General features: G+C 39.1%; 4 protein-coding genes and 1 pseudogene across 5 annotated transcripts; 1 reads left to right on the top strand and 4 right to left on the bottom strand.

Moving 5' to 3' along the window:
- Positions 1–1,340: 1,340 nt before the first annotated feature.
- On the bottom strand, positions 1,341–3,279 carry LOC110067316 (melanocyte-stimulating hormone receptor-like). Its single transcript, XM_020774630.2, has one exon. The coding sequence runs from the start codon at positions 3,236–3,238 to the stop codon at positions 2,345–2,347; it is 894 nt and encodes a 297-aa protein (XP_020630289.2). The 5' UTR covers positions 3,239–3,279; the 3' UTR covers positions 1,341–2,344.
- A 487-nt stretch (positions 3,280–3,766) lies between these two features.
- Positions 3,767–10,738, bottom strand: LOC149107335 (melanocyte-stimulating hormone receptor-like; annotated as a pseudogene).
- Positions 10,739–12,274: 1,536 nt separating this feature from the next.
- LOC110067292 (histamine H2 receptor-like) lies at positions 12,275–13,732 on the bottom strand. Its single transcript, XM_020774607.2, has one exon. The coding sequence runs from the start codon at positions 13,536–13,538 to the stop codon at positions 12,645–12,647; it is 894 nt and encodes a 297-aa protein (XP_020630266.2). The 5' UTR covers positions 13,539–13,732; the 3' UTR covers positions 12,275–12,644.
- A 1,634-nt stretch (positions 13,733–15,366) lies between these two features.
- LOC110067335 (melanocyte-stimulating hormone receptor-like) lies at positions 15,367–18,084 on the bottom strand. Of its 2 annotated transcripts, XM_089296909.1 has the most exons (2): positions 16,805–18,084; positions 15,367–16,220 (listed from the first exon to the last, which is right to left on the bottom strand). In XM_089296909.1, exons 1-2 carry the CDS (start codon positions 16,848–16,850, stop codon positions 15,367–15,369), a joined length of 900 nt encoding a protein of 299 aa, XP_089153035.1. In that variant the 5' UTR covers positions 16,851–18,084. The 2 variants fall into 2 exon arrangements, with proteins under 2 accessions (XP_089153035.1, XP_020630309.2); XM_020774650.2 differs by lacking the exon at positions 16,805–18,084 and having other exon boundaries at positions 15,367–16,260.
- Positions 18,085–18,438: 354 nt separating this feature from the next.
- LOC110067392 (adenosine receptor A2b-like) lies at positions 18,439–19,615 on the top strand. Its single transcript, XM_020774720.2, has one exon. It carries the CDS (start codon positions 18,716–18,718, stop codon positions 19,604–19,606), a length of 891 nt encoding a protein of 296 aa, XP_020630379.1. The 5' UTR covers positions 18,439–18,715; the 3' UTR covers positions 19,607–19,615.
- Positions 19,616–20,869: the final 1,254 nt, after the last annotated feature.

Below are 20,869 nucleotides of genomic sequence, written 5' to 3' on the forward strand. Positions count from 1 at the left end.
TCGTCCACCTGTTTTTTCAGTCCTCTCCACTAACAGAGAACTAGGAACAGGCCATTGGTACAGCGACGGTATTAAGAGAAATGGATAAGGCTATTCACTTGAAAAGTAACAAGACAAAAAGAACCTGTTCTAGACATAATTTACTTTTCGCTGGCAAGTTTTTAAGTTTAAACTCCAAATCCCCAAGATGACGTTAAGCTTCATCAGTTTGGTTACAGGACATTTGCATCGCTGTCTTTCCAACTGCTGCTCGAAGATCGCGAAGACGCCAGCAGTACAAAAATGGATTCAGTAACTGCCGAGTTCATAAATTTAACTGTATGAACTAATGTCCAAGCCTTCGTCAAGTGAATTTGGGAAATACATAGAATTATCGTGGAAATAAACAACGGTGTATAACACAGTAGCATCACGATGTAGAATAAAAAAGTGTTTTTGGAACTTTTTTAATCTGTCCACAGCCTGTTGTTGAGCGTGAATCTGAAACTGATGCTGACGAACAATCCGATAGATTCTAATGTAACATCCAGTAGCAACAAATGCCAATGGTAGCGCCAGCAGCAAAACAATGAGCATTCATATTCCAAAATGAGGGATACGACAATGCTGATGAGCTAGAGGGTCGCGCATATATACATAGCGCGATGTGTAGTAATCAAATCGGGATATCGCATGTGATAATGAAGAGCCAATCGATCCACACTAATGGCTGTCGTTCTGGAGAGCGAAACAGTACACACAGAGAAGGATTAGATGATCATTATTTTTACCAGCGAATCATTCTTGATTTCATCGGCAATGTAAACCGGTTGTACGACCAGTCCACCTTTTCTTACTCCTTGGGTGGGTGGGAGAGGCAATACAACCTCACAACGCTACCTGTGATCACAGATCCAGAGTATCTTATAGTTTCTAGTATATTCTAAGGATAATTCAGGGTACCACGGAGTGGTATCTGAGAAGAATCTTTGTCGTACTCGAGTTAGGCCAGACTTTTGTTCCAGACCTCATGAAACATCATGGAGGAAGTATAATATTTTTTCAAGTAAAATACCAGAGACAGTTTCAAAGTATTCGCTGTCGAAGTTCTATGCCATCCGCAAATTAATTTACTCTACTAGCGAGTTCAAACTCATAAAGCTGTTCTAGCCCGCTCTTAATTTCCCGGAAGAAAAGCACTGACAAAGAGATCGATACAACCTCACAACGCTACCTGTGATCACAGATCCAGAGTATCTTATAGTTTCTAGTACATTCTGAAGATAATTCAGGGTAAAATTATCATTCAGCTTAGCATTATCATTGCAACGTAATTATGATAGGGACCATAACGAATAAAATTCTCAAAATTCATTACAATTTTAATGCAGTGTCAAAGTTTTAAAGGATATATGCAAGTAGATACAATGGTACGGCCCACAAACGTTAAAGTAAGCAGCGCTTGAGCGAATTAAAAGGAAACAGCTTTTCTTATTTAACTCATGCAGATTTTTGGAAAATCGGAAAATAATTCAGAGTAAACATTGTCATTAAGTTTAGCATTATCAATGCAACTTTATCATAATGGTGACCATAATTAATGAAATTCTTAACATGTATTGAAGCTTAAATGCAATGTCAAAGCTTTGTCTGCAAGTAACTGGGTAAGGTAAATCCCCCTAGACCTAGATAACTATTATTTTTCTTTGAAACGCTTTCCTAAAAAAAAAGGTTATTTTCATATCTCTTAGAAAGGTAGTAGGTGTTTCGCCAAGGAAAGTCGGGACTGACAAATTCTTGAACAACTTTCCATTTCGGATCTAATATAAATTTCGAGAAATTTACTGATTTTGATAATAATGAATTGTCAGCTCTTCATTTCCTTTCCTTCTTAATACACTGGCTCTAACGTTTTGAACTTGTGACATGTGTTTGTTAATTTCCTTTTGGAAGGGGATTAGCTAGCGTTGTATTGTTTACATATGGCGCAAAGATGGCCGACATAAAAGGAAGCTATAGATATGCTTAAAAAAGGTTAAACCACAAAACTGCAATTAGAAACTGTCATGAAAGACAAATAATTCATCAAGCAAATGTTTGTTGACATCACAATGAAGAGTCCCCTGACAGGTGTTTGAATCAAGAAGAAACATGTCGGGCCATCTTGAGAGGTTTTTCAAAGTGCTTAAACCTTAAAAAGTTTCACCCAATCAACTTCTGTCTACTTCTATGACAGTTACTGGCACCTTGCATCATAAACGTCTTCTTGAGAGGCTTCGGACAGAGATCCAATCACTGATCTAGGGTTTATTTTTCATATCAGTTATATATTAGTTTTAAATTTTACTATCTTCCTTAATTGTAATTAGTTTTCGACCTTTTTACATAGCATTAGCTTTGTTGTCTTTACAACTACCGCTCGAAGCTCGCGAAGACGCCAGCAATACAAAAATGGATTGATGGACGAGTTCAGAAACGCTGCAGTATCAGCTAAGACCCATGCATATATCCATTGATTGGGGAAAATAGCTGAAAGAAACATGGATATAAACCATGGTATATAACACAGAACCATCACGATGTAAAATATAAAAGTGTTTTTGGCACATTTCATCGATCGTAACATGTTTTGATTAAACTTTGCAGGCTTGTGATTCACAGTCTGTTGTTGGACGTGAATCTGTAGGTGATGCTTTCTAACAATGCAATAGATGCTGATGTAGCAGACAGCAGAAACTAAGAGGCAAGCGATGATACCCACAGCTGCAATAAAATAATATGCATCCATTTTCCAAAACGAAATTAATGATAGCAAAAAGCTGATGAGCCAAAGAAGCACAGATGAATATATAGCACGACGTGCAGTCATCAAATTCGTATATCGCATGTGATAATGAAGGGCCAAGAATCGATCCACGCTTATTAGTGTCATTATAAGAACCGACCCTCCACTTGCGGAGGGCACCATTACATACAGCGCTTTCAGCAGAGAACCATTTTCCTTGAGTTTAGTAGGAATGTAAACTGGTTGCACGACGAGTCCAACAAGAAGGTCTGACACAGCCAAAGAGCAAAGCAAGATAGTGGACCGTGAACGAAGCGAAGGAGTTCTTGATATAGCGGCCAATACCAGAATGTTACCAATAATGGATATGAGCATCAGTGGAGCATTAAGGATGCAGTTTATAGTGATAATAGTTTCATGTGAAGAATTGTTGATGGGTCTGCCTGAATAATACGATTCGGAATAGTTTGCCATCTTTGAAAACTCTCTCTAACGTTTGAATTTCGATTACACCTTTTTGATCGAATTGGACAAAAGGCATCCGAAAGGCAAAATACATTACCCATACCATTAGCAAGACATGTTACACTGCAGATTTTAACTGATGACGTTGAACTAGTCAATACTCTATAGCGTGTCTTTTACTACGTAATTAGTAAGTGCCTCTTTGAACTTCAACTATCAATTATCACGCAGTGCACTTAACAGCAGGTGAAAAGGATGTCTTAAGCCAGATGTAGGTTAGTTGAAACAGCAGCATGCAACATGGTGACAGATCTAGTTAGAGCAAGTTAACTATTATTAACTTACAACAGCCATCATACCGGTTTTTAAGTGACAAGCAAACTGTTAAAAGCTTTTAGCCACGTTGGGCGATGTTCTTTCTGTCACTGATATTTCTTAGCTAATAACGCACTAATTGTGCCGTGAACTGAACACGTACGCTTTTGGACACATTCGACGTGAAAATTATTCCCTCTGTTTTTCTCTCCGTGACCCCGCTTTTATTTTTTTTTTTTGCCCGGGAAGAAAAAGAATACCTGTATTAAACATAATTTCACTTTGCGATGAGAAAAAAATTAATTTTTAAACTCCAGATCTCTAAGTTGACATCAAGTTTCCTCAGTTTGGGTAAAGAACATTTGCCTCGATGTTTTTACAACTGCTGTTCGAAGATCGCGAAGACGCCAGCAGTACAAAACTGGATTAATGGACGAGTTCGAGAAAACCACAGTACGTACTGACGCCCAAGCCTTCGTCAAGTAAATTTGGGGAATACTTAGAATTATCATGGAAATAAACAACGGTGTATAACACAGTAGCATCACAATGTAATATATAAAAGTGTTTTTGGCACTGTTCTTCGACCGGTGCACGTTTTGATTGTTTTCGGCGGCATTTAATCTGTCCACAGCCTGTTGTTGAGCGTAAATCTGTAACTGATGCCGACGAACAATCCTATAGATTTGGATGTAACAGCCAGTGGAAACTGAGAGACAAAAGCCGATGCCTACTCCTGCAGCAATATAAAAAGCATTCATATTCCAAAATGTTAAGAAGGATAGAGCGATGCCTGTGATCCACTGAGTCGCTGATGTGTACATAACGCGGTGTGTAGTCATCAGATTGGGATATCGCATGTGATAATGGAGAGCCAAGAACCTATCTACACTGAGGCTCGTCATTGTAGACAGCGATACAGCACAGGCACAACAGGGCCGGATGTGATGTTTAATACTTTTATCAGCGAGTCATTCGTGAGTTCATTGGCAATATAGACCGGCTGTACGACCAGTCCAACAAGAAGGTCTGATGCACCCAGACTACTTGAGAGCCAGTTCCTGTAAATACCGAGAATGAGATGACAGTCGCGAAATTTTCGATTTCTTCATATTTTGCCCAAATAACCTCTATAGTGAGTTGTTTTCGAAAATACCATTCAAAGGTCCTGAAGCGCTTTAGTTTTTTCGAAATTGAGGGAAGTTTGAAAATCGCCATTTTAGCTGCCTGACGCCGCCGAAAATGGCCGAAAATCGTGCATTTTCTTATCGCTCGTACAGATCAACGCGATGATATCTATCGATATACTTTGGGTAGCTCATAGTGCATGTCTTGCTGTTTCTAAAGAATTAATTTGATTAGCAAAACCTCCAAGTTTAGTAATATTTTAGGCCGATACAAGTACCCTCATCGCAGCTCGTGAGCGAAATGGCTAATTTTAGCTAATTTCAGTACCATCAAAAGCGCACTGGTACATTGAATTTGAGTCGAAACTAAAATTTTCTAAAAGCCCATACTCTATAATATGATGTGTGAAAGTCTCTTCCGCGGCCCGAAAAAACTAACCCGTCGAGAGACATAAACGTGTGGTACATTTTTGTAAATCTGTCGTTCGTGAAACCAACATGGAACTTGGCCAGCTACCTTCATCAAGAACAAAAATAAGCGAATGGAAACCTTTTTCGTCAATAAGGATACTTGTAATCTGTTTTTTTTTTTTCCCCTTTTAGAGTAACCACATGATTAACTTTTGCAAACATTTGCAGTTAAATCAAAATAGACGCTGCTTTCGGTACATTGTAATGTTATGCAAATTTATTTCGATCACCGGCACGCGCATATCGCCCGAAACTGATTTTCCTTCCGCCTACTGTCTGTTTCTTTTTGAAGGTTACAACTTTAGCACACATTATTCGTTCAATATCGGCAGTTTTGATTTTTGTGGAACACCCATGGCCACAGCCGAACTTGCCTTTAAGTAAAAATAAACATTTTGAAACGTGAAGTTTTAGTAAACAATCGGTTACAGTTGCATGCATCATGTTTGGCGTAAATATTCGAACACAACCATTTTATGTAAACAGGTACGCTTTACTTTAAAAACAACCGTCTCATCGCAGCCTTTCTCGAAATCCTGGTCTGAGACCAGGTAATGCCGATAACAAAGCGCGAGCAGTTGACGAAACTTCATGATGAACTGTCGAAATGTTGTACTTGTGGAATAAGCAAGATGATTCAACCTTTGTATTTCTTACCCATGTGCTTGCAATTCTTATGAATACAATTGCCCCTGTCTGTTACCACCAGATTTATAAATGAATCGTTCGTTTCTTTAGCTAATATGGTACATACCTCTGAATAAAACACATACTGTGACATCATTTTTCTTGGAGTGTTCCAACAGTCGTCCGCGACCACTAACAAAACATAAGCAGCAAGACAGAAAAACCACAAAGGCTTCTTCGTCAATCGCACAACGCTGTCCGGATTTCTTTCTTACAAAGTTTCCAGATTTCGCTCTCTTTTTAAATTCCAAGACTTCGCCGTTCTGTTGGCCAGTCCGAATAATTGTCATGGTGTTAGTTGAGTAAGTTCTTGACTTTGGTTGGTGGTCCCAGTTCAGACCATCCGGCAAATGTGGATTGCGTGACAGACGGCCACTTGCAAAGTGTCCAAAGTGGGTGAAGCCCAGGGGTGGGGGACTCCCATATGGAATGGACGGGGATGCTTGTCGTCTCGCTTAGGGGTGTAAATTTCGGATTTTGGTCTCGCTTAGGGTGTTCTGGGGAAAATGTCATTATTTTTAGCCGTCAAGGTCTCGTTAAGGGTTGCACGCGAAGAAATAAAACAGAAAGAATTTTGATCCTTTATATTTAATCAATTCATATAAACAAATTCGCCATCATTTAAAGTCACTGTACTTTTTATTTGTCTGTTTTACAAACTAGTCTCTTTTAGGGGTTTGCATAAGCTTCGGTCACGCTCAGATTGGTCTCTTTTAGGGGTTAAATTCAAAATTTCCGACGAGCATCCCCGTCCACTCCATATGGGAGTCCTTCCCCGGGGAATGAAGATGGCGGCCAGTGAAACTGTTTGCTCGTGCCAGTAACGTGGTTCGCACTGTCATCCTAAATAAACATTTTGGACGAAATTGAAGGATGTAGGGGGAAGGGGGTGTTGTTTAATTCTGCAAGAGGACAGAACTCGACGAACTGACAGAGCCGTCCGCGGGTCCTGCTATCACGGCATGTCTACGTAGATTAATGGAAAGTATTACCGTGTTCACAAAAGTTGTGCAAACACCTTTCCTCTTTACCTTTAAAATACATGTTTGTCGTCCGTACTTTTTGAATAGAAATGCACCGGTGATAGGGCTGGAATACAAAAAGGACAAAGGAGGCCTAGAGGGCATTAGATCTTAGATACGCGGTGTGAGTTTACATACATATTCACCCCTGTTGCCTTCTACTAAGCTATATAGACAATAATATGGGCGCTTTCCAAAAATCGGACACTCAGAAGAGCGAAAATTTTCCTTTATTTTACCTTGAGAATTCACAATTATAGACCTAGCGAACTTCCCATCAATAATTAGGCGGTATAAAATAGTTAGGCATTATGTACAGCTGGTTTTCACATGACGTCACTAAAATTCAAACTACAAAACTATTGATCTTCCTGAGATTTTACTTTAATGATGTATAAGAGCAGCTGAAAACTAATATTCATACAAAGTTTCGCTCCGAATGGGTTCTTGGTTTTGTGATACACCACGCTTGAATTTCGAAGCTTTTGCGTGACGCGGCATGTACATGACGGGGTCATGATAGTTAAAAAAGTGACTTATTTCGGGGAACTTGGCTATCTGAACAGTTCATGTCGTAGAAAAAGTATTATTCTAATGTTTTAGAGTTCCTCGAGGATAAATTCACGCTTTTGTAGCAAAAATCAGTGACAGATATTTCTGTTGGTTTCCGGCCGCCATGTTTGTGCCCATACGGATGGGCACAAGCATGGCGTCTCCATACAAATCTCTATAAATTTGGGTAAAAAATTTCTCCGCATATCTTGCATAAGATAAATTGCTGTGACCAGAATCTAGGCGAGAGCCTTTGTAAATTTAGTTTCTTTCATTTCCCAGATTCTGGACTTAATCTATTGAACGGTTTTGATTTTTATTTTGATCTATTTTGAATGGTGTGACACTGAAACCAGCAATTGTAGCCTTATTTTGCGCACTTCAGAGGCAAAAATAAGAGCGAACGTATGGACTGTCCACCGGGACAAAAAAAAATGTGTCTGTTGTAGAGAGGTGTTCACTGTGGAGAAGTGACCGTTAGTGGAGGTTCAACTGTATAGTTTTTATAGGTTTAAAAAAGAACCGGTAACAGGAGTGAATATGTACGTAAATTCTCAACAGGTATCCATTTAAGACTAGTGCCTCCTAGACCTTCTTTTTCCATCCCAGTCATGTCCCTGGTGCATTTCTATACCAAAAACCTGGAGCAATATACCTGTATTTTAAAGTTCAATAGGAAGGGTGGGGTTTTTTTTATTAACGGTAATAAAGTCGAAACTTCCTACAACGGCCACCTTGGGGACAGAGGAAAGTCGCCGTTATGGAGCGGTATCAGTAGGGGTGAGATATGACACCGATATTTTCTTGGGTTTCAACATTTTTATCTTAAAAAAAGCTTAGTGTAACATGTAAATTCGTAACACAATCAAAATATATCAAACTAAACAGAAATAGAGACCAAAGCCCTGCGGCATGGATCAAGTTTCGCGACCATGTCCAATAAAAAATGGGGTTTTGTGGACAGCGTTCGTCAGTTGTTGATTAACTGGCCGTTGTGAAGAGGTTTTTTTTGGCAGTTGGGACGTGTTTTAGTGGCTGTTACTGTTGTGGAGAGGTGGCCGTTGTAGAAAGTTTAGAAAAAGAGTGACCGTCCACCGGAATGAAAAAAGTGGCAGTTGCAGAGAGGTGGTCCTTTGTGGAGAGGTGGCTGTGCAGGTGCGACTGTAGTTTCCATTTTTTCACGCAGACATAGAGAAAACACCCTGCCTACACGAGGCGATTAAGGAGCAGTTTGGATTCCCTGTCCACGCCCCCCGGGGCGGGGGAGCTCCTCGTACCTTTTAGGGGTTAAAAATGAAGTTTTAGTAGCCCTCAGGGTGTTCAGCCTCTAAAGGTCCAAAGCGGGAGCTTTTGCGATGCCTTTTAAGGTATTGAGCCGAAAACAATATGACGCGGGGAGATAATGTGTTATGTAAGAATTGGTATCTTTTAGAGGACAAAAAACAGGATCTTGGTACCTCTTGGGGGATCTTAGGGGATTAAAATTTTTGAGGAGCACCCCCGTCCTTCTTATATGGGTGTCCCCCTCCCCTCGAAGTCCACGTCGCCATCTTCACTCACTTTGCAAAACGTCAGATATCGACATATTTGGTACAGTGGCCGATTGTCACGCAATCCACATTTGCCCAATTGTCCGAACCGAACTACCAAACAAAGTCAAGTACTTACTCAACTAACGCCATGACAGTTATTCGGACTGGCCAACAGAACGGCGAAGTCTGGAAACTTTGTAAGAAAGAAATCTGGACAGCGTAGTGCGATTGACGAAGAAGCCTTTGGAGTTTTCTGTCTTGCTGCTTACGTTCTGCAATTGGCAGACGCCTGTTGGAACACTCCAAGAAAAATGATGTCACAGTATGTGTTTTATTCAGAGGAATGTGCCATATTAAGTGATAGAAACGAACGATTCATCTATAAATCTGGTGGTAACAGACAAGGGCAATTGTATCCATACGAATTGCAAGCACACGGGTAAGGAATACAAAGGTTGAATCATCTTGCTTATTCCACAAGTACAACATTTCGACAGTTCATCATGAAGTTTCGTCAACTGCTCGCGCTTTGTTATCGGCATTACCTGGTCTCAGACCAAGATTTCAAGAAATGCTGCGATGAGACGGTTATTTTTAAAGTAGAGTGTGCCTGTTTGCATGAAATGGTTGTGTTCAAATATTTACGCCAAACATGATGGATGCAACTGTAACCGATTGTTTACTCAAACTTCACGTTTCAAAATGTTTTTTTTTTACTTAAAGTCAAGTTTGGCCGTGGCCATGGGTGTTCCATAAAAGTTAAAACTGCCGATATTGAACGAATAATGTGTGCAACAGTTGTAACCTTCAAAAAGAAACAGACAGTAGGCGGAAGGAAAATCAGTTTCAGGCGATATGCGCGTGCCGGTCATCAAAATAAATTTGCATAACATTACAATGTACCAAAAGCAGCGTCTATTTTGATTTAACTGCAAATGTTTGCGAAATTTAATCATGTGGTTACTCTAAAAGGGAAAAAAAAAACAGATTACAAGTATCCTTATTGACGAAAAAGGGTTCCATTCGCTTATTTTTGTTCTTGATGAAGGTAGCTGGCCAAGTTCCATGTTGGTTTCACGAATGACGAATTTACAAAAATGTACCACACGTTTATGTCTCTCGACGGGTTAGTTTTTTCGGGCCGCGGAAGAGACTTTCACACATCATAATATAGAGTAATTACAATTTTAGTTTCGACTTCAAATTCAATGTACCGGTGGGCTTTTGATGGTACTGAAATTAGCTAAAATTAGCCATTTCGCTCACGAGCTTCGATGAGGGTACTTGTATTGGCCTAAAATATTATTAAACTTGGAGGTTTTGCTAATCAAATTAATTCTTTAGAAACAGCAAGACATGCACTATGAGCTACCCAAAGTATATCGATAGATATCATCGCGTTGATCTGTACGAGCGAAAAGAAAATGCACAATTTTCGGCCATTTTCGGCGGCGTCAGGCAGCTAAAATGGCGATTTTCAAACTTTCCTCAATTTCGAAAAAACTAAAGCGCTTCAGGACCTTTGAATGGTATTTTCGAAAACAACTCACTATAGAGGTTATTTGGGCAAAATATGAAGAAATCGAAAATTTCGCGACTGTCATCTCATTCTCGGTATTTACAGGAACTGGTTTTCAAGTAAAGAATGGGCGGTGAACGAAGAGAAGGAGTTCTCAGTATGGCAGACAAGACCAGCGTGTTGGCGATAATGGCTATGAGCATCAATGGTGCATTCAGCGCACAGTTTATGATGGCGATAGTTTCAGGACGAGAAGTACGACCTGTTTCTGATTCGTTTGTCATGTTCACAAGCTACAGCGTTTTGAAATTGCAGCGCGGTGTCTGTTAATTTTGTATTCGAATGAAAAGGCTCTTCTGTACAATACAATAATGTTTGCGTTATGGTACAGAGTGGCCTCGCTATTTATGCTTTTTTAGTATCACCCAACTAGTGGACTAATGCAAATCCTGCATTTTAATTGGCTACGCTACTAGAGGACTATTAGCAATAGTCCTCGAGTAGCGAAATTGGTGCAATCGAGCATGACGCTTTCTTTCGGTTTATTCCCAAATAAATATTTCTTCAATTTGGATTTGCTAACTTTATTACTACCTTTTCTGTCCGACTAGTTGGGTGATACTAAAACAATTAGACCCTTCGCCCTTAAGGGCCACGGGTCAATAGCCCATTCGGCTTCGCCTCATGGGCTATTAACCCGTAGCCCTTGCGGGCTACGGGTCTAATTGTTAAATAGACCCCGAAGATATATCTGAAGTGCATTTATATACCTGCTGGAACGAAAACAACTTCTTTAGGCGAATTTTGTATTGACACAGTAGCTTGGTGCCACTTGACAGATGTTGGAGAGCTTAAGAGATCTACTGCCTTAAAATGGAAAAGGAAGTAGCTTTGATACTTAAAATGATAGGAGCGACCGACATATGTTTTCCTGCTTTGAAAGTAATGAGCAAACTTTTCTAGAACTGGTAATATGTTACCTATAGAAAACATTGGTTGTATCAATAATGCAAGTTACGACGTGCAGCGCGGTTCGTCTCGTATTAAGCTAGCACAAAAATCTACATCACTAATGAAAATCAAGAAACGTATGAAACTAGATTTAACCAAAGTTTACAAAAACCACAATGTTTCATCTATTATACATATGTCTAAAATAGTACTCTGTCTAATTTTTATGGCAAGTTGCAGACTTTCTTCATTCCAACATTTTCACCTACGTCGATTTCCATCTTCGCCTAAGACCTCGCCACAAGATTATTGTTAGTTTCTCGACTACCCCAGTATTTGCGAACAGGCAAGAAATACGTCTTCAAGAGACACCGACAACGTACAATACTAAGCAACGTTTTGAACTCAAAGGATTTACTATTCCTTCAAAATTTTATACTTGGAAACGAAATGCATCACACAAAACAAAAGAGTCAGCAGTAGAGAAGCAAGCATAAAAAAAGGGTTTTTTCCTTAGCCAAATAAATGGTTGCGAGACCGTCTCATTGAACACTGACCTAGCAAGCCTTCGAGCGCTATATATTTCCAATCTTTAAAACTGATTATTCAACTCACAATAATCTAAAGATCTGGCAATTGAAAGCAGGCTCTTTACATTCGTTCTTGCTTGCGAGTGTTCAAGGAACTGCGAAGCTTTGTGACAAAACTTAAACTTAGGTTGAATAAAATAGACAAGTGTAAGCTGCAACTTTCTAGTAAACGGGAAACCGCGATGAAACACTGAGAAGGATTTTTTTGAACGCCAAGCTCAAAATTTGTCATCTCCTTTAATATGAGATGTATACTTCTTGGTATTGCTAGCCCAAACAAAAATTGATCTGTTGCTAAGATATGATTTACGTGTAGTTAAACTCATAACTTTTAATCTGGTGTTCATATATATTCATTGGAATCAACTCTTAGCAAACTGTCAGTTATAATAAAATAGCAATCATTTACATGTCTTATGGTTTTCGAATTAATTTCCTTTATCTTGATAGACTTTTATAACAGTTTGCAATCGGAGCAACGGGAAGAAGTCATTTGACAGTTAACACGAGATTCATCTGTCATCTAGTTAACTCAGGTTTTAAAAGATCGAAATAAAAAACACCAAAGACTTGTACAAATCTAATTATAATTTGTTTTTCCCAAGGGAGATCGAAGTATTTAGAGCTTTGAAGCTCTATTAACGCAGAGTTAGTGAGTTGTCCTTTGTCTACATAACATCTGCCTTATTGTCTTTACAGCTGCCGTTCGAATCTCGCGAAGCCGCCAGCAATACAAAAATGGATTGATTGAGGAGTTCATAAATGCTGCAGTATCAGCTAACGTCCAAGCGATTGTCCATCGATCTGGAGAAATGGCTAACGCTGACATGGAAGTAAACAATGGGGTGTAACACAAAACCATTGCGATGTAATATATAAAAGTGTTTTTGGCACTCTTGGTCGATCGCAGTACAGTTTGATTAATATTTCCAGCATGGTTTTCCACAGCTATCTGCTGAACGTGAATTTGTAACTGATGCTTTTTAGCAATCCGATAGATTCGCACGTAATAGGCAGAAGAAAGAAGCAGGCAAATGGCAATACTGACAGCTGCAGCGAAGTGATAAGCTTCCATTTTCCAAAACGAACATAGTGATAACAGGAGGCTGACGATCCAAAGAGTCACTGATGTATATAACGCGCGATGTGAAGTCATTAAATTCGGGTATTGCATGTGATAATGGAGGGCCAAGAACCGGTCTACAGTTATGGTGGTCATTAAAAGTAGGGAAAAACCACATCCAGAACCGGCCACAATGGAGAGTATCTGGAACACGGTGGCACTTTCCGTTAGTTGATAAGCAATGTATACCGGTTGTACAACAAGTCCAACAAAAAGGTCTGATACAGCCAAACTGCAGAGGAAAGTTATGGACGATGAACGAAGCGAAGGCGTCCTTAAAATGGCAGCTAACACAAGGCTGTTTCCAAGAACGGTTGATAGCATGAAAAGGGCATTCAGAATACAGTTTACAATAATAGTTGTTTCATATTTTAAAATGTTCCTATTTCCTGCATAATCCGTTTCTGATTCGTTTTTCATCTTTGTAACCGTCACTTAAGTACATTTAAACTTGTGTGGTCCGAAACTGGTTGTGTGGTTCATTTGCTCCACAGATGCAATCTCAGTTGAAAATGGAACTGCTTGAGAAATTTAAATTTTATATTCAAATGAAATGACCATTGTTGGCTATTGAAAATGAATGTATGAATGTTGACATAACTGTGATGTGCGTGTTGACAGTTGTTTACAAAGTTGTTATTGCAGTTGAGTCTGCCATCAAATATATAAGTTTTTGGTTGTTTTAAAATGGATGAAAACGAGACGAAAGGGTCAATAAAAGGCATACTATCATGGGTGAATAATTACTTCTTAAATTTGGCGCCAAATTTCAGCGCTAATTTAAAATTTCACATGTGAAATTACAAAATTGCCTTAGTAACGTTTGGCGCGAAATTTATCGATACAATAAACATGTAAAAAGCCCAGTATTGTAAGCGTAATTTGTCACTCGTGATATTGAAAGGTAATCACATGGTATTCTCATAAGATTAAGAAATATTTGCATTTGCGTTTTGCTCAAATTCTAAACAAATTTTCTCGCCTAGAGGCTTGGGAAATTATTAGAATTTTGACAAAACGCGCGTGAAAATATTTCCTAATCTCACGATCACTCGTCGCCATTTGATTACCCATATGAATTAACGTTTTCGCCTCGTGTGTATGTCGAACCACTAATAACTGCAATAACAGGTATTCAAGGAACGTACCACCCAAAGAATGGCGTATCCTGAAAACAAAGATTAATGGGATATTTCACGATTTTCTTTCGTTATCCGTGTTAGTCTTCCTCAAATTTACCATTTTTGTCTATTCCAGCTTTCAGCTTAAGTTGATGTTTCTCCTCTTTATTGACAGCAGTCGTTTTGAAGCTTCCTTCAATTTTTTAGTAGTTTTGTGAATAAGAAAAGCGATTTAATTATAATTTCCTTTAACAGAAGCAGAAGGGATAGGATTAAGAGAAAACCTCTATAGAGTCCGCCCAAGTGGTCATAAAATAATTGGACCGAGTGGAGAACAATTCATGGATGTCGAAGTTAGACGAACGCGTAGATATCTAAACAAAGATCTAAATTTATGTCAAAAGAACATGGTCCATGCATGGGGAGAGGTGTGTGAACTCAAGCCGGGTTGTATAGCCTTACAGTGCTGTTACAGGGAGTCATGCTGCAGCTCTCGTAAGGTCTCACATGAATGGCTCGGTAACAGCTGCTACATTAACACAACGACATAAACACAAGATCAAAGCATAGAAATTATCCTCTTAAGTAATTACCGAGTTGCTCGTGATCCGCGCAAGGCAACAACTCAAACGTGAACACTACGGAGCGAAATACGGTTCACTTTTGATGGGACTCAGCATTAATTTCTGCCTGGTGAGAGCTTTATTGGATTTCACGGAGAGATAAAGTATTAACCAAACCAACAAAGGGATGCCATATGCAATTGCACAAGACTTTCATCTAATCAAATGGATCAACGATTAGTTATGTAAATATGTTAAAAGTTGATTTCCATAGCCCTTCTGCTTTTAAAAGGTCTTAATAAATTAACTGTGTTTTTAAGCTTATTTAAGTAGGATCAATGTAAAAAGCGTTAGATCAAGACTGACATGGAATAAGCTAGTGTTTTTTTCTTGCTAGCGAAATTCCATGATTATGTTCTATTATATTCTTTTTATCACACTGGATTTTAGACGTTTAAGCGCTTCTTTCAATACTGACACCCGTTTAAGACCACAGTTTACGCAGTCTAAAGCTGGTGTTTTAATAAAAAAAAGTCAGCCAGAGAATGTTTTAAATTTTCAAAGCTAGCTTTCTTCCATTTGTGTGCAAAACATCTGCCTTGCTGTCTTTACAACTGCCGTTCGAAGTTCGCGCAGACGCCAGCAATACAAAAATGGATTGATGGACGAGTTCATAAATGCTACTGTTTCAACGAAGGTCCACGCTTTTGAAAAGTGATCAGGAGAAACAAGTGAAACTGAAAATCCAATAAACAACGGGGTATAACACAGAAGCATCAGAACGTAATATATAAAAGTGCTTTTGGCACTTTTTGTTGATCGGAGCATGTTCTGATTATCTTCGGAGTTTATTTCCAAAGCCTGTTGTTGATTGTGAATTTGTAACTGGTGGTGTCTAACAATCCTGTAGATTCTGATGTAACAAAAAGTGGAGAGAAAAAGACAAATAGCGATATTACAAGCTATTAACAAGGAATAAGCATTCTTATTCCAAAAGGATAGCCACGATGAAAGGAAGATAAAGAACCAAAGAGCTGCCGATATATATAACGCGCGTTGTGTCGTCATTATATTAAGATATCTCATGTGAAAATGAAGAGCTAAGAATCGATCCAAGCTAATGGCAGTCATTGTCGAAAGTGAAACTCCCAATGCGAGAAACGTAACTGTCTTTCCTGGCAGCTCTAGGGACCCCTTTTCTGTAAGCCGATAAGCAATGTTAAGCGGTTGCACGACAAGTCCAACGAAAATATCTGACACAGCCAAGCTGCGCAGCAAAATTGTTGATGGTGAACGAAGGGAAGGCGTTCTCAATATAGCGGCTAGTATCAAAGTGTTACTAATAATGGATATCAGTATAAATGGAGCATTCAAGACGCTGTTTACGATAGTAATAGTTTCAGGTTGAGAATCACGGTCTTCGTTGCCTAAATCATCAAAATTCTCTTTGCCTCCCATCTTCGCACGACTCTCTTCACGCAAATTGTTATTGAGCGTTTGGTCAAATAGGTCAAAAGTTGTTTGACAATTAATACTTTAAATGATCATTACTATCAATATGCGGCGGCCAAATAGAAACTCGGCCTCTTGAAATTGCATGCTCAGCGGGCCGCAAATGACTGACAGCGGGCTGCTAATGCATTATCAGCCCTACAGCTGATTGGTTCTTGCTTCATCATCCGACGGATTTTAACCAGAAGCATATCACCTGGGTGATATGCAAAATTGGGCGCAAATAAACAATATTCCCGAAAAAAGCCATGTTATTTCCCAAGTTATTTTCCCTTTTTAACTGGTTCTCGCCTATGATCTATTCGAGGACAGACGCGCGATTTAAGTCATCATTACAAAGTTTTTCCCTTCGTGTTTTAAAATGGCGGAAAGTTTTGAGAATTAAGATAATATTGTACGTGACTGGGCGGAAGATAAGGTACAAAAAGTGTTGTCGAGACATTGAACAGATACGAGAAGCAGGAAGAAGAACGATGATGAGACACTCGGCTATCGCCTCGTGTGTCACTGATGTTCTTACCACATTTTGACGTCATCTGTGATCTATTACTGAACAGACGCACTGCAACATGGAATCTATTTGTTAAATTGACGTGCGGAAGGAAGGATGTTGCGTCTGTTTTTTTAAGAGCTTACATCTTCACTTACCACTGCGTTTACACACAGTCAAGAAAGAATAAAGACTTTTTTTTTCGGAATGAATGTTGATATCAGCACACGGCGTGGGGTGCCAGATGTTCTCAGTGAACCTATTGCATAGGGGAATAAAACAAAAGAAATCACATCGAGGATGAGGGTGAATAATCAATTTATTTTGTTTTATTCTCGTAAGGCTCGGAACCAAGTAAGAATTTTAATATATCGAAATTGTCCTATTATTTACTTTATCTCAACTTACTATATAAGATGCTAAAACATCGGATCAAGTTTGGAAGGGACAAAGATTTTATAGCTATTGCACAAATAGCAATTACATATCTCGAATGTCAATCTCTTAATTTCTTTGGTGTTTACAGCAGTTCTTAGTTTGTTGCACGGCCAGAGAGTTAAAGCCGATTTTTGCTCCATGGTACCTACCTGATGCTAGCTTATTCTGATGAAGACTAAACATCATTCTCGGTCTGTGATCGCTTAGCTTTATTAAATTTCACAAAATGTTTTCGACTAAAAGATAAGTAATTATCCCAACCAACAAAGGGATGCAATCGGCATCTGCCACTGCACCACTTTCACCAAATTAAACGGATCAACGATTAGTTATGTAAATGTGTTAAAGGTTTTCATAGGCATTATGCTTTCAAAAAGCCTCACTAAATGTTTTTTTTTTTTTTTTAGGATCAATGTGTAAGGTGTTAAATTCTGACATGGAATAAGTTATTTTTTTCTGTTTATTTCCATAATTTTATTCTATTGTAAATTTTTTATCACACCACAGTTTAGAATTTTGAGCGCCTCTTTCAACATTTAACCCACTGAAGACCGCATAATAGGCAGTCGAAATCATGTGTTAAAAAAATGGCCAGGAAACGTTTAAATTAAATCGAACAATTCGTGATTCAATGAAAACACCGTGGATGTAGTCTTGCTGGCCTCAAAAGGCGTACAGTAGAGTTATTTCCTCTTATTTGAGCTACGAAAAGCCCTGTCGAAAGCTAGTTCTAGGACAAAATTGTATCGAGATTATCAGTGATAGGTCCGGCAAATTCTGTGGCTATGTTGATTGCGAATACAGACAGATATATTTGTTCAGTAATCACTAGCAAAGACAGCAAATGATGTGAAGTTTATATGAAATAATTCATATATGAACTGCGGTTGTAGATGAAAGTGAAGGATGATCATCGCAGTAAATTTTCCAATTTAAGCAATTGGAAAGAAGAAGCCTGAAAAAATCAGGGCTTCAACGGGATCCCGTTGAAGCCCTGATTTTTTCAGGCTTCTTCTTTCCAATTGCTTAAATTGGAAAATTTACTGCGATGATCATCCTTCACTTTCAAAGACAGCAAAGGAAGGATTTTGACATCCAGCTATTTTTTACTTTGCATTCACGTTCTGTTTCTGTCAATAACAATTTAAAGCAATATATTCACTGAGAACATCTGCCCCCATCCTCCCGATGTATTTCATAGTGTCAACATTCATTCGGAAAAAAAGTCTTTAATCTTTCTTGTTTGTTTGTAAATGCAGTGGTAATTGACGATCAAAACTTTTAGAAACAAACGGGACATCCTTCCTTTGAAGTTCAAAAAGGAACGTGCGTTAATGATAAGTTAACGTAATTTCAAGCAATTTTCGGACTATCGTATACCCAGTTCAAAAAGTGTTCAGCCGTTTGACCAAACGCTCAATAGCACCCCGCTATACAATTTCAGAACGTAATAAATTGAGGGGTCTTGTGAAGATGACAAGCAGAGAAGACATTGATGATTCAAGCAATGAAGACCGTAGATCTCAACCTGAAATTATCACTATCGTGAACTGTGCCTTGAATGCTCCACTGATGCTCATATCCATTACTGGTAACACTTTGGTGCTAGCCGCCATATTGAAAACTCCTTCGCTTCGTTCACCGTCAACAATTTTGCTGTGCAGTTTGGCTGTGTCAGATGTCTTCGTTGGACTTGTCGCGCAACCGGTTTCCATCGCTTATCAGTTGACAGAGAAAGATTCCCTACATCAGGCAGTTAGAACGGTGGCGTTTCTTGCAGTAGGAGGTTCACTTTTGACAATGACAGCCATAAGTGTGGATCGGTTCGCGGCTCTTCATTATCACATGCGATATCCGAGCTTGATGACTACACAACGCGCGTTATATATCTCAGCAGTTCTATGGTTGGTTATCTTCCTTTCTTCATGGTTACCCTTTTGGAACATAAGTGCTTATTACTCGGTGATAGCTGCTAGTATCGCTATTTGTCTATGTCTCTCCTCTCCTTGTTACATCAGAATCTACAGCATTGTTATCCACCACCAGTTACAAATTCACAATCAACAACAGGCCATGGAAATTAACGCTGATCATAATCGAAACTTCCTCCGATCAACAAGAAGTGCTAAAAACACTTTTATATATTACGTCGTAATGCTCCTGTGTTACACCCCGATGTTTATTGGAGTTTCAGTTTCAGTTTCAGTTAATCAATTTTCAAAACCGTGGACCTTCGTTGAAACGATAGCATTTATGAACTCGTCAATCAATCCATTTTTGTATTGCTGGCGCCTGCGGCAGCTTCGAACAGCAGTTATAAAAATAGCAAGGCAGCTGTTATGTAAACAAATGGAAGAAAACTAGCTAAGTGAAGTTAAGAGTGTTTTCAGCGTGAAATGCGAGTCTAAATCAAGACAAACGTACACATATCAAAACCCCAGCGGAGAGCTGAATTATATAGCTTTCTAAAGGCCTCCATCGTCCTAAATGGACTGAGCAAGAGCTTCCTACGTCGAGAAGCGATTAAATTTCATGCAAATTAGGCCATAAATCTGAGTAAGCGAAAACTCCACATGTCTATATTATCGACCGGAAAACGACACATCGAATTCCTTCCGCGCCAGCGAATTACAGAGAGATCTGATTGTTAGCTAAGGCGAGAGCGCCTAAAAGTGATAAAACAAGGAAAGGCCACTCACATCAGCACATGAAGTGATTTTCTTGACTCTGTCCGTGGCAATGTTTCGCTCGCAAATAACAATGTCCCGGATGTACTTGAATTTCCTCGAGCGTCTTCAGCCACATCAAATTTCGGGCCTGTTCAATTGCACTTCTAAGCCCCAACTGATGTGGCTAAAGCTCTTTGCTGTCTGAAGCAAGCACAGCATTATCGCCACAATGCAAACGGCCTAATTACGGGGGAAAATCGCGATCCCTGCCATCTCAGGGCCGTTTCATGTACGATAATGGACGACGCTTGCTGGCAAATCGTTAGACTTGCACCTTCATTGGACTTAACAGACTTAAAATTCAGACGATGGTAGACAGGGCTCAAGTTAACTCTAATTGAAGAGGAGAGGGGAGAGGGAAGCAAGAAGTTCTATACATTTCAGGCTAGATAAGCTTTAGAAGCTGCTGCGTTTAGGAAGCCACCAAAAAATAATAGAATAATAAAAAAGAAGGGTTACATGAATGAAGGGGCTCATTCTACAGCCATGTATTTGGAAAATCAGCCAGATATGTAAAGATGGTAAAATGTTGAAAAAATGCATTTATTTTGTACTAAATTTACTAAAGCCAGTGCTTGGAAACCAGAAGTTGTGTACGTTATAAGCGATATTTTTTATATATATCAAAGTTCCAGTCATGCTTTTGAAAAAGTTTCAAGAGAAATGGCCACAGTTGCATGCCTTCCTCGTTGCATGTGTAAGGTTGTTCGTTAAATGCGAGTTCGTAAACCACAGGTAAGATGAAGTTTTGGGTGTCCATTTTGTTTTCTTCTAAAGCTTATGTAAATAAACAAAAGTAATCGGTCTTGCCGTGTTGTCAAATCTTCCTCTAATTGTCGTCCGTCTCCGGGCAACTTGACCAGTTTGATGAAACTTTGAATATAAATTAATGTGTCTG

This window comes from Orbicella faveolata, unplaced genomic scaffold (assembly GCF_042242905.1).
Source record: "Orbicella faveolata isolate gen_17 unplaced genomic scaffold, um_ofav_v1 contig_27, whole genome shotgun sequence".
NCBI classification, from domain to species: domain Eukaryota; kingdom Metazoa; phylum Cnidaria; class Anthozoa; order Scleractinia; family Merulinidae; genus Orbicella; species Orbicella faveolata.

What these genes read in the sequence shown, in the direction of transcription:
- LOC110067316 (XM_020774630.2), bottom strand. Translation starts at nt 3,238, where the DNA reads ATGGCAAACTATTCCGAATCGTATTATTCAGGCAGACCCATCAACAAT.
- LOC110067292 (XM_020774607.2), bottom strand. Translation starts at nt 13,538, where the DNA reads ATGAAAAACGAATCAGAAACGGATTATGCAGGAAATAGGAACATTTTA.
- LOC110067335 (XM_089296909.1), bottom strand. Translation starts at nt 16,850, where the DNA reads ATGACGTCAAAATGTGGTAAGAACATCAGTGACACACGAGGCGATA. An exon ending in CAGTGACACACGAGGCGATA is followed by an intron (nt 16,221 to 16,804) that starts GCCGAGTGTCTC and finishes TAGGCAACGAAG; the next exon opens with ACCGTGATTCTCAACCTGAA.
- LOC110067392 (XM_020774720.2), top strand. Translation starts at nt 18,716, where the DNA reads ATGACAAGCAGAGAAGACATTGATGATTCAAGCAATGAAGACCGTAGA.